Below are 13,300 nucleotides of genomic sequence, written 5' to 3' on the forward strand. Positions count from 1 at the left end.
AGACAACTTAGGCAAAGGAATGGGAATGTGAAATAGAATGTGTGCATGTATATATTAAAGGTAGAAAAATTATGAAAAGTGTATTACATAACATTACATATATAGCACTTTTGGTTTATAAAGCAATATATATATATAGATATAGATCTCTGTGTGTGTGTGTATGTGGAGAGAGGGAGAGGAAGAGGGAGAGGGAGGGCGAGAGAGAGAGAGAGAGAGAGAGAGAGAGAGAGAGAGAGAGAGAGAGTCAGTCATAATTGGTCAGATTGGTAGCATTTATATGCCTTAAGACCTTAGAGCATACTAACATACTTTAAAATTATACAGGTAAAATATTTTCAAAAAACAGTTGTAGTCTTTCATCTAACAGCTGACTTGTGTTCCAAAAGTTTACACACACCCAGAATGTCAGAGCTGGAAAGGATCTTAGAGATACTCTATTCCAATTTCCTCATTTTACAGATTGGGAAATGGAGGCCCAGAGAGCATAAGTGACTTTCCTGAGATGACCAGAATTCTGACTGTCATTACTCTAAGTACAGTTGTTAACTTTTAAGTTGGTTGTTGGGCCCCTAGAATGCCTTTTTGCCACAGAAACTATCTTATAAATGGTAGTTTGTTCCTAGGCCAGCTCGGTATAATTAAATGACAATGGGTAGTTATATTAAATCCAGCAAACATTTCTTAAGTGGTTCCTATGGCTAAAAACACTGTACTGGCACGGAGGATACAAAAATAAAAAAATGACTCAGTCCTTACTTTAAATGAAAGAGGCTTCTGGACATGGGTCAGGATAATAAGGAAATATGGTGACTGCATGAACACTCTTTACTCTCTTGGGGGAGCCAAGAGGCACAGTTCAAGCCAGCTGTTCAATATGCCTAGGACATGTATAAGTAGGGTATTTGCAGTCAAGGAGTGTTTGGTATAGATGCAAAGCCTATCTTTGAATATGCTGCCTGAAAAGATGGATTTTGTAATATTCAAAAAACCCAGATGTAAACTCTTGGTTCTAGAGATATAGACATTGTGGATGAATTGTTGGGTCTTTGAAATCATAAATAGAAAATATTAGGAGTTTGATCCATTGTTACTGGGTCAGGTATGCATAAAGCCCAATCAAACTATTTAATATGTTGTTGAGTCATTTTAAGTTGTGTCTGACTCTTTGTGACCCCTTTTGGGGTGTTCTTGGCAAAGATACTAGAGTGGTTTGCTCTTTCCTTCTCCGGCTCATTTTATTGATGAGGAAACTGAGGTAAAGAGGGTTAAGTGACTTGCCTAGGGTAGCACAGCTAGTAAGTGTCTGAAGTCATATTTGAACTCAGGTGTTCCTGATTACAGGCCCAGCATTCTATCCACTGTGCCACCCAGATGAGCTTAATGTTATGTACATATCACTATTTTAGGTATGATTTGTCTTACTGTGTCTGTATAGAGGAGGAGAATAGCACTTGCTCCGGAACTGGGTATGTGTGCTTTGGTTCCATTGGGAGGGACATGAGCTCTGGCCTCTTACTAAAGGACATGCTCCACCACTGGTTTCTGGTAGGTTTTCATGTGTCTCCATGATTAAGGGGTGACCACGTTTCCTTCCTCACCAGGCAAAGCATAAATGCTCAGTTCCAGGATAAGTACTCCAGTCTAATTTCCCTGCTACACAAGTAAGGTGAAAAATTGGATCCTGATCTCAAAGACCTTATAAGCTTAATGGAGACAAGACCAAATGACACACCTACAACTTCATATATTCAAGCCAACAAACATTTATTAAATACTTACTGGGTGTGAAAGGCACTGTGCTAGGTGCTGGAAATATGAAGATAAAATAAAAAATAGTTCTTGTCCTCAAGTAGCTTACATTTTAGTACATGTGGACTAAACTGTCAATTGAAGTATCATAAGGGATCTACAGTCCTTGGATTTAGAGCTGCAAGAGATCTAGAAATCATTTAGACTTTCCAACCATTTTCAAAGCATTCAGTCTGCTCTCTGGCCATCCTCATCATTTCCCTATCACTGGAACCTGGATTTTGCCATTACAGCTTTTCACTCTAATAGGTGAACTATTGTCTTATTTTGACAAGGATTAGGTCTTCATACCACTTTCTACAAATTTCTAAGCCATGATGTTGCCAGGTCTGTCTGTCTGTCTCTCTCCTTCCAATCTCTTCATTCTCCTATATATGTTGTCTCCCTCAATTAGACTATAAGCTCCTCAATGCAGAAACTGCCTTGCTTGCTTGTAGCCCTTGTGCTTAGCACAGCCCTTGGCACACAGTAAATGCTTTCAAATTAATTTACTCATTCATATAGTTCACCTCCTCATTTTGCAGAGGAGAAAACTGAAGCCCAGGGAGGGGGAAATGACTTCTCCCAGGTCACAATGTAAGAATAGCCCACTCGTAAGTTATCTCATAAGCATGACAATGCAGAGGGATAGGATGTTGTCATAGAAAGAATACTTTGGCCTGGGAGTGAAAGACTTGAATCCAGAGATTCAGGTCCTATCTCTGACACATAATGGTTTTCGATCCTGGGCAAGGCACTTAATATATCAGTATTCCCAAACAACTCTCTAAGATTTAAGTTGTAGAGAAATTACCAGTCTGCTTTGGTAGAGTGAATTTCCTCACAATGGTTTCCCTATGCCAATGAAAACACAGGTCAGCCCACCCCCCCAAAAAAAGACAGTACATCAAAATTCTGTACAATGCATATATAGCAATGAGTGACAAATGGGGAACTATCCTTGGAGAATAAAAGCTCTTCTTTTTATTTTCAATATCTTTTTCAGTTACTAAAAATCTATTTTCTTCCTCTCCTAACTTTCTCTCCAATATCTGGGAAAAAAGAAAAAAACCCCTTGTATCAAATATTAATAGTCAAGCAAAACAAATTTCATTGGTCATGTCTAAAACATGTCTGACTTTGCAACCTGAATCCATCATCACCTCTCTGCCCAGAGGCAGAGAGCATGCTTCTTCACTGGCTCTCTGGAATCCTGGTGGTCATTCGCATGGATCAGTTACGTTTATCCAACTTGTTTGTTTTTGCAGTGTTATGGTTGTATAAATTATTCTCCTTCTGCCCACTTCATTCTCTATTATTTCATACTGGTCTTTCCAGGTTTCTCTGAAAGTTCCCTTTGCTATTATGGTATAATAGTATTCCAGTCATATTCCTTAATTTGTTCAGCCATTCTTTAATTGATGGGCACCTCTTTAGGTTCAAGTGTTTTGCCTCTACAGAAAGAGCAGCTATAAATTTTATTTGTATATATACATCCTTTGCCTCTTTTCTTTGATTCTTTGGGGGCATATAGGCCTTGAAGTGGTATCCTTGGGAACATAGTTCCAACTTATTTCTCAGAATGACAGGACCAATTCACAGCTGTACCAGTGCATCAATGTGCCTGTTTTCCTGATGCCCCCCAGCATTTGTCATTTTCCTTTTTTTGGTCAGCTTTGCCAATTTGATGAGTGTGTGTGTGGGGGGGTGTGGAACCTCTGAGTTGTTTTTAACTTATGTTTTTCTAATGATTAGTGAGTTAGAGGATTTTTATATGGCTACTGATAGCTTGGATTTCTTCCTCTCAAAATTGCCTGCTCATATCCTTTGACCACTTATCAATTGTGGAGTGGATCTAAGGGGAACCAGTAAGGGCTTAGTAGGCTTTGTAGGATATTAACATGAAACCCATGTTAGTCTGTTAGGTGGTGGTGATGATGAAAAGGATGGAAAGGTCAGTTTAATTAGCTACAGGGAAATGGAAGCCTGCATTCAAGACTGAAGGGAAGGGTGCCTCGCACTTTCTCCTAGTTACAAAATGACTTCGAATAATCATGAAGAAAGAAGGGGAACCGGAAGAAATCTAGGGTGGTGCTGATGCTGTAGCTGCTCGAACTGTACGTGTGAGACAAACAGGGAGCACGAGCGATTCTGAAGGCGGGGTGGGGGGAGGAGGAGGAAGAACCTGGAAGGCCTGACGGGCCCTCAGTGGGGCGGGTACTGGGATGGGCCATCGGTAGACAGCTGGGGCGCAGGCGCCGCTCCCGCTGTCACAGCTCTGAGCTGTGGGGCCACCTGCAGAGGCAATTCGCCCCTGGGAAGCTGCTCAGTGCCACCCAGGCCTTGCGCTGACCAAGCAGATGCTGCAGACTACACGAAGGCAGAGACGACCCCCTTATTTCACTGGGCTGGGAAAAAATATTTCCCACCCCTTTCTCCTCCTCCTCCTGGGAGGGCGAATGCAGCCGCCCTCGCTTGCCCCTTTACAGGGCTGGGTTTCCAGGACACCTGTTGTGGGTCCCAAATAGCAACCTCGCCTTTTGGGTTCCGGGGCCGGCCTGCCGGTCTCCGGGAGTGGGCGTGCTCAGACGAGGTGATAAACCAGGGTGGAAAGCCTGGGCTGCAGAGGGAGACGGGGAGAGCCGTCCGAGCCGGGGGGCCCTGCAGCACTGCATTGAAGGGAGAGGTCAGAGCCCCAGCTGACCTCGTGCTCTACCCCTTTCCATCTCCCTTCCCTCGAACTCATCCTCCGCTGGAGCACCCACCCAGCCGCTGCCTCTGCGGCTGCTCGAAATGCCGCAGCTGAAAAGCGCATCCCAGAGCTCAGGCAGGATCTTCCTCCTCTCGCACGAAACCCGGCGTCTTTGCGCTACTCCCTCCGCAGGGTGTGGAAGAAAAGAAGAGTGAGTGGGCACCCCTCACGACCCTTCCCTCCGCTAGCATCCTGCAGTAGGGTGCAGTGATCACCCCACCTTCGCTCCGCTAGTCTGGCTCCTGGCGTCCGCGTTGCCCCTGTGCGGACACGAGCCCGGCGGCTCCCTTAAGTCACCGCCCCCTGGCGCACAGTCGGGTTCCCATTGGAAGCCAGGCCAAGTGCTCCAGCAGCCAGGCTGGGGAGGGGGCCTGGGCGTGTCCTTGGACCGCTCGGGGCTCATACTGGCCTCAGGCTCCGAGCTTTCTCCCCCTTTTGCAGTTTTCTTCCCCTTGCCCTTCCCCTTTTCTAGGCCCCGAAGCTGCGTGTGGACTCCAGCCTTGGGGGCCGGTGGGGAGGGGAGAGGGGAGAGCTGAATCTTTCAGCTTTGAAAAGAACTTGAGCCATGGCTGGTTACCTATCCCCGGCTGCATACCTCTACGTGGAGGAGCAAGAGTACCTCCAGGCTTACGAAGATGTTCTGGAACGATACAAAGGTATCGTAACCCCTCCGGTTCCGGACCTGCTTAGGCACTGCCCTGTAATCCTTTCCTGGGACAGCTGAGTTTATTTTACATTATTAAAAAAAAAAACCTTAGAATTTTTGGTTACAAGTAAACAGGTGTTAGGACCAGTAATGGTGCTGATGGTGGGGCGGGGGTGGGTGGGTGGAAATCCCTCCCCTACTTTTGGATGTAATACCATCAGTCCAAGAGCACAGCCAGCAGGGTGGGGGTGGCGGCTTCGGAGACGCCCTTAGATTGACCATGGTGCCTTATTGTGGGGGCTTTATTACCAGAGAGGAGTCTGATGCTTTCCTTTTTCTAAAAGCTCTTAAGCTGCGCATAATTCTTCCGGGCGTCTCAGATACCTCGGACAGCCCAATGAGATTACCCTGAGACACTGCAGCTCTAGCTTACACTGCGATGTTAGTTCATATCATAGAAAATTAGACCACGGGTTCTGAAATTGATTAAACAAACCTTCACTTTTGGAAAGATCACTAGATCATTTCCCTTTGAAATGAACAGTTATTTATTTTTAATCTGGTATAATGCTTACGCATTCCTGTGTGACAAGAGAATGATTAAATAGGTTGATATATAAAGAGACTTTAATTACTGAAGAAATCTTTCTAATTTAAATGCATCTAGTTCATCTTACGTGTGGTGCTTTCTGTCCTGAGCTTTATGCTTAACATATATATGTAAATACATATATATACATATACACAAATACATAAAAATATGTGGTAAACATTGATTTTCAGGATTGTGTTAATGTTAAATCTTAACTGTGAAGTTGAAGTGAATACAGATTACTGGATAAGACAAAATTTCTCGTCTTAAAAGTGTTTTTGGCACTGGAATATACATATCACAGCGTAGCTAAAACATATCATTGTGGAGTTTCTTATAACAGTTGAAAAAATTCAATAGTTGGTGGCTGAAGGGTGGGTTACCGAGAATTTCAGCATTAGCAATGTTTTTATGTTTCCTGGGTAAAATTCAGACGGTATTATATCTTTCCAAATGTCTGCCTGGGGCTGAGCCATAGACCTTCCATACACTGGACAGAAACCAGGTAGTTAAAATGGAACACAACTCTTCACTCATTAATGGTTTTAATATTTAATTGTTAATGGTTTTAGGCTAGTGGGAAAAATTAACAGGAAAAACTGAAAAACACAGAATATCTTCTTTCTGGTGGTCTGGGTAAAATATAAACAGTGTAGTAACTCATGATTCCTTTGTGCCAAGTGCAGCTGCTGAGCAGGTGTAACAATATGTTAAACTAATTTGGTAGCATTTTAAAAAGTTAATGTAGTTATCTGAGTCCCTTCAATTTTTATATGAAGCCATGTCATTACTTTTCTAACAGTCTCACAAAAATAACACTGCATTATAGGCCAATACATTTGATTTGGAAAAAAATCAAATATCTTTTAAAATTTACAACTTTCTTATTGGCATATTGAAGTCCCCAAATAAATTTCATTGTTCTATAGATGTAGTTGCAAAACTTTACTGAGATTCTAGCAAAGTGTTATTTTATTTACCAACCTAATTCCCTCTGTGAACCATGGTAAATACTTGTATGCAAGATGAATTGTGGATCTTAAGCAGAAATAGTTGAAATTCTGACTAAGTTATGACAAATAGATTTTCAAAAAGCATAGACAATATTGTCCTTTTTCACATGAAATTCGTGATCAGAAAATACCATTGCATTTGATCACGTCTGATTAATCATTCACAATTCTCAGCATTTTAATATAATGTATTTTAAAATACATGTTTAGTATTTAAATTAGATACTTTCAGTGAAGCTCATTGTCTTCTTTTTTGCTTACTTATTCCTTTTGCATTAAAGGAATATAAATAGATACCTGGTTTGATCTTTTCTCTATTATATTACTTTTGGTCATTGGAAAGAAGATAGAAATATTGGCTAGTGGACAACATAAAAAATTGGAGTCCTGGAAAACACATTATTTTCCAATGTGTTTTTAAGCCAGTTATGATTTCCCATCAGTGTCCCAATAGGATGACCTCACTACAGTGCTTATTCTACTGATGACTTGCTGTGGGAGCTGATCTAATCAGAAAAGAATTGTAAGCTTTGACTAGGGAGTGCCAGTTTACTAAACTTTAAAAAGTACCATTGGTGATCCTTTGAAAACATGTGTTACAGCAAGCATTTTGAGCTCCCATTTGAACCCAGAAAGGCTTTACTTTCTTGATTGTCTGTCTCTGTGTCTCTGTCTCTCTCTCTCTCCCCCTCCCCCTCCCCTTCCCTTTCTCCCCCTCTCCCCACATACACATATTCCCTTGTTACAGAGTAGCTTTGTGTTCACATAGAATGTTTTTGGGTCGCTAAGTTATTGTATGTGCCTCAGCTGTTGTATGGTGTAAGAGGTAGAGTCAGCTGTAACCAATTCAAAATTTGCCTGAAACACGGAAGTGTTTGGGAGTAACTGAAGCCACATGAGGAGGAATTATTGGGGAGTTGAGGCAAGTCAAAGTTCTTAGATAGTCTTGGACTGTTTTCAACGTTCTAGAACATTGTGGAAAAACAAGAATAAGGGCAAACGAGCCCTAAATAATTTGTATTGTCTTCCCACTCTTATCTTTCTGTCTTGGTTCTTTAATTCTGACTGTAAATGGGCAGCTGTGTACTAAATTAGGGGAAGCACAGAACACTTGCTTGCTACACAAAGCACGGTGCAGTGTTCTGATTCATAGTCTACTACTGATGCTTATAAAACTGATTCATAGCCAGAATATCCATGGTCTCTGATTTTTTTTAAAAGCAATAACATAAAATCACATTACCTCAGCCACTGCCAAAATTGGATTGAATAAAGCCAGTTATTCATGAAGAAAAAAATTGCTTCTTTGTTATTATTTATTCTAGGGTTGTCAGGGGCAATGCCTCTGTTTTGATATCTGTAATAAATTATCCAGCACATTTGCTTTATAGCATAAAATATGTTATTTTTGTTTATAACTCAGCATGGGAGACACACAGAATGATTTGCACAAAGGAGTAGCTGAACATCTAATAGCATTGTTTTACTTTGAAGAGTTAGACTAGCCTAAAGCATTGGTTACATTAAAGACATGCTGTTTAAATCTGTATCAGTCAGCTACTAGACTGTTATGGTGAAGTTTTATATTTTCTCATCTTATTTGTTTGGTTTTTTAAAGGCAGACCTGTGATTTCATAGTTTTAAGCATCTCCTGGTGAGGAAATTTCTATACCAATGCAGAATGGTACCTTTTACGCAACTCATACTCTTTGAGAGTTGCCTGGAGGCCCACCTGGTTAAGTAACTTTTCTCAGGGTACCTGGGACTTGAACCTAGATCCTTTGGATTCCAAGATTGACTCTGTCATGCTGCCTCTTCCTCTCCATCCCCTTATTGCCTTATTTCATTCATCGTAATGACATTCACTCAAACTTTGTCACTGTAAATAAGCAAAATTATATATGGTGCTATAGTTGATAGAACTCCATTGTGAGAGATGGAAGATACATGTTCAGGTCTCTGCTGGACTATTTGCTGAATGACATTGGATAAGTCACTTAATTTCTTTAGGCTTTAGTTTCATCTTTGGTAAAATTGAAGCAGGATGGGGGGCAGTTTGAAATGGAGGACAGGATTGATCCCTAACGATCAATACATTTTTTAATATTCTGGCCTCAGAGTCATAAGACTTGGGTTTAAGTTCTCACTATCACATTCTGGTTGTGTGACTTTGGGCAAAATACTCCCCACCTCACGCCTCTGACAATTCTCTAAGACTGTTGGCTAACAGAGTAGTTATTGATGTGCACTGGTAGAGGGGTTCTTCCTTAAGAGTTCCTTAGACCAGTGAAATCGTAGGTCTTGTCCTCCATTTTTTAAATCCACAAATTAGTTAATTAGGGGAATTGTCCTAATATCAATAGACTTCATAAAAAGTTGGGCCAGCTGATTTTTGAGGTTCCGTCTAACTAAAGGTTAATGCCATTTCCCCCTAAATCTTTTAAAATATAAAATCATAATGTTCCAAGAGTCAAAGCAAAGTCATAGATGATGGCAGTTGCCTTCAAAATTAAATTAATTTTCTTAAGATAATTGTTTCAAAGGTAGTTTTTGTCCTGGGTGTTTTGAATCACCCTCTTGCTCTGCTGCTTCACCAAAGCCACATCCACTTGTATGCTGACAGCCTGCCTCTGAGGACTGTTCCCAATACAATTTTCATTTAAATGGATCGCTGTAGTCTGGCTTGATCCAGGCATGGTTGGCAAAGATCCAAAAATACTGGTTTCTCCCAATTATTTCTTTGTGTAGGCAGACTACTAAGATCACTCTGACCCAAATTTGCAGGTCAAATGTTTTACATAGCTCCTCTACGGTTTGTATAGACATAGGACCAGTCTGTAGTTAGGCCTGAGATGTATTGTGCCATCTCCATCTTTAGCTACTCCACTCTGTTCGGCAGAGACCAAGAAGTATCAGTGACGATGCAGGATCTACAACTATAGGATTGGCCATGGTGATGTTATAAAAATTATTCACATACTGTTGAGAGATCTGGATGATCGTTTCATCCATACTACTAATTCAGACATTTAATAGGCTTTGATTAGAGGTCTCTCCCAGTCTAAGCCAATTCAACATTTATTTACCAAGTGCCTGCTATGAGCAAGGGACTGTGGTAGGCAGTGAGAATCCAAGACAAAAACAATCCTTTCACTACAGGAGCCTTACACTCTTTAGGGGTGGGGAATGAAAGAGTAATTATTTTTCATTTTGGGTTGTATAACTGGTAAATTTTTGGGAAAATTCTTTTTCTCGTGATGGCAGTGTTAGGAAGAAAAGACACACGAAAAGATCTGATGACATGAGTGTATCAGCTTGTATTTGTGGCACAAGTTGTAAAAGCAGAAATTTTTAAAGAAGCTACTATTTAATTTGTGCATGCCTTGGAAGGCCATGAATCCAGCCTCTCTGGGGAACTGGAATATTTTCCAAAAGGTCATCTTGAAATGAGAGACTGTAATAAAATCTAACAGATCTAAAGCCAAACTCTTCAGAGCTGGCTGGGAAGAAGATCCTGGCAGCCATAGTCTCACCATCAGGTGACTCTTATCATTTAAATCTTACTTTAAGGATTTGTGCCATTGACTGTTACAAATGGAAGGGTACACAGGCATCATCATTCTATAGGACTCCATATCTACTGAAGGAGGAGAAGGGAATATTAAAAATAAGTACTATTGCTTAGAGCAACCCTCTATTTTTGTTTAGGCTTTGTAGAAAAATACGAGGATCTTCCATATTTATTTTTGCTGAGATGTTTCATGGGGTATGAAATCAATTGAGCAGGTCTTTATTAAGCATCTAATGTATGCTTGGGCACTGTGAATACAAAGCCAAAAATGAAAAATTCCTAATTTCAAGGAAATTACATTCTACTCTAGAGTAATATATGTACATGGATGAGTAAATATAATAACAAAGTAAATGCAAAATAAATTTGGTTGGGGAATCATTAACACCTAGGGAATGGTGGTAATCACTAAAGACTTGTGGTATTTGATTTGAGCTTTGAATAGAGCTAGGGATTCCAAGAGATGGAGGTGAAGAGAGAGAACATTACAGACATTGGAGATAGCTTTTGCAAAGGTATGTAACTAGCCTAGAAAGATTGGTTGGAATCAAATTGTAGGGAACTTTAAATAACAAACAGAGGAGTGTGTATTTTATTCCCTAGGTAATAGGGAGCCATTCAAATCTCTTGAGGAAGGAAAGTGATATGATTAGACCTGTGCTTTCAATTTGGCAGCTGTGTGGAGGATGGATTGGAGGAGTGAGATACTGGAGTTAGGGAATTTGATTAGGAAACTATTGTACTAATCTAGGCTAGAGGTGAGGAGGGCCTGAACTAGGATGGTGGCCATATGAATGGAGAGAAGGAGGACAGATGGTGAATGTTGCAGAATTAGAAATGTTAAAATTTGGCTATTAATTTGACATGGGGTGGGAGTGAGGGAAAATAAAAATTTGATTGGGTTCGTAGTTTGGTTAGCCATGTAACATTGTAAGGCCAGAGCAAAATCAGCTACTTCTTTCCCCCTGGGGTTGGAAGTATCTTTAATGTTATTAACTGAAGCCATCATTCTAGTCTGATCCTCCAGTTGTTTTGCTGCCTGTGATTAGTGTTCCTCTTTGATTTAACCAATTAACATTAATTAGCGTTTCAAAGGATTTTTACTTTGATTTTGTAACAAGGACTGAAATACCTACATCTCTTGACCACATCTGAGGATATGCCCTCGGTCCGTAACACCTTGTTTCCTAGGGAGAAGGGACTCAGACTTAACACAGTTTTTATGTAACACTCATTCTACCAAGTTCGCTTCCAGATGCAGCGCTTCCAAATGATAAGTGAGTCCCCATCTCATCTGACTCTTAGGCTCTAGTTTCTTAATCTGGGACTGGCCGGAAATCCAGCTTGGCCTCTAATCATGGACCTTGAGTCCTTGCTTTTTTGAACTTTCAGAGCTTACTTGGCAGCGGCTACCTCCCATCTTCTTCACCTGGAAGCACGAAAAAAAATGGACCCAGTAGAAAAGAAGCAATAGTAGGGCCTTATGTTCTCAGCTTCATTCTAGATCCAGGTAATGGAAGGCCTGAGTTCCCTTCCCCACTTGAAGGGCAGCTATCATTCCTTCTTCTCTAATTCTGGCAGGTCTAGAAATAGCCTACACCAAGAAATTGGCCTTAGATAACTAGGGCTTTTTGGAATAAATCCCAGTTCCTCATGGATGTATAGCCAAATGAAAAGTTCCTTTCACTGAAGGGATGGCAAACTGAAAACAGTATGGCATTTTTGTACATGCTCCAAATATCTCTAAGGCACTTCTCTTATATGTCATTGTACCTTTTCCAAGCGGGGGATTGTATCAACCAAACCTTCTGAGTATAACCATAAGGACTGGGTTTATTGGCCAATCCTTTTTATATAGGTTTATATAGGTTCTTTAAAATTGCTGACTTCTAGTCAAGATGGTCTCCTGAAGTAGAGATTGATTTCTCAGTGCCCACATACCTTTTCCAGCAAAACCCTGAATTTCATATCATACTAAGTGAGGATCAATAACTCAGACGAGAAACTATAGTGACTCCTTTCACAATCCAGAACTGTACAAGACTCTATCCATAAGCCTAAGGGAATTAAGGAAGAGGTCCTCCAGGAAGCCAATGCAAGATTGCCTCTCAGTATGGCCAGAGATGGGCCAGGGAAATGTATAGCTTCTTTGAGTTGGTGTCTAGAGTCAGCTAGAGTGGAAGCCCCCATATAAAACTTCATCATGGTCAGAAAGCCTCAGAGCAGGGACTTTGGAAACCCTGGGGAACATCAGCACAGCAACAAGTATAGCAACTTAGTTCTCAGGCCAGGTTCATTCTGTTTGGGATGCCAGGTTGTACACTGAGGATCCAGACCTCTGAACCTCAAAGCTCTTATAGGGCCCAGTATATAGCCCCATTTCAGGAAGTAAAACTGGAGAGATGAGCAAATCAAAGAAAAAAAGCAAAAAACTGTCAAAAATCATTATAACTCTAGAGATCCCCAAAAGAAGGAACTACTAACTCAGTAATAACTACAAGCTGTGACTCAAAGGAAAAAATGGATTTTTCATAAGACACACATGATGACCTAGAAGAAATGAAGCAAGAGATTAAAATAAAATAAAATTTCTTAAGGAAAGAATTGAAGGCAGAATAAAGAGCTTAGAAGAGAGAGTGGTAGACCTTACCTAAGTAATGGATTCTTTGGAAACCAGAATGGACCCAGCAAAAATCAGTACTCTATGAGAGATAATAGCAAGAAATTTTGGGGAAAAAAAGCAGATTGAAAAGATAGAAAAAATGTTAGATATCTGATATAAAAAAAACTCATCTGGAAAACAGATCAAGGAGAGGTAATTTCAGAATCATTGAGCACCTTGAAAATGACAGTGAAAAAGGACAAAAAAAGGTTTGGACATGATATTTCAAGAAATCACTAATAGAACTTCCCAGATCTATTAGAACCAGAGAGC

The 13,300-nt window shown here is 40.7% G+C and overlaps 1 protein-coding gene across 3 annotated transcripts in view; it reads left to right on the forward strand.

The window, feature by feature from the left end:
- DST (dystonin) overlaps positions 1–13,300 on the forward strand; it is a 611,236-nt gene that overhangs the window by 167,776 nt on the left and 430,160 nt on the right. For 2 of the 3 annotated variants that reach the window (XM_036768012.1, XM_036768013.1), the window contains exon 1: positions 5,092–5,199. The exons of the other annotated variant lie outside the window; for it this stretch is intronic. In XM_036768012.1, the coding sequence (XP_036623907.1) occupies positions 5,109–5,199 (91 nt within the window). In that variant the 5' untranslated portion in view covers positions 5,092–5,108. Of the gene's footprint in view, positions 1–5,091; positions 5,200–13,300 lie in introns of those variants that run through there. 3 annotated transcript variants of the gene reach the window in all.

This window comes from Trichosurus vulpecula, chromosome 7 (genome assembly GCF_011100635.1).
Source record: "Trichosurus vulpecula isolate mTriVul1 chromosome 7, mTriVul1.pri, whole genome shotgun sequence".
NCBI classification, from domain to species: domain Eukaryota; kingdom Metazoa; phylum Chordata; class Mammalia; order Diprotodontia; family Phalangeridae; genus Trichosurus; species Trichosurus vulpecula.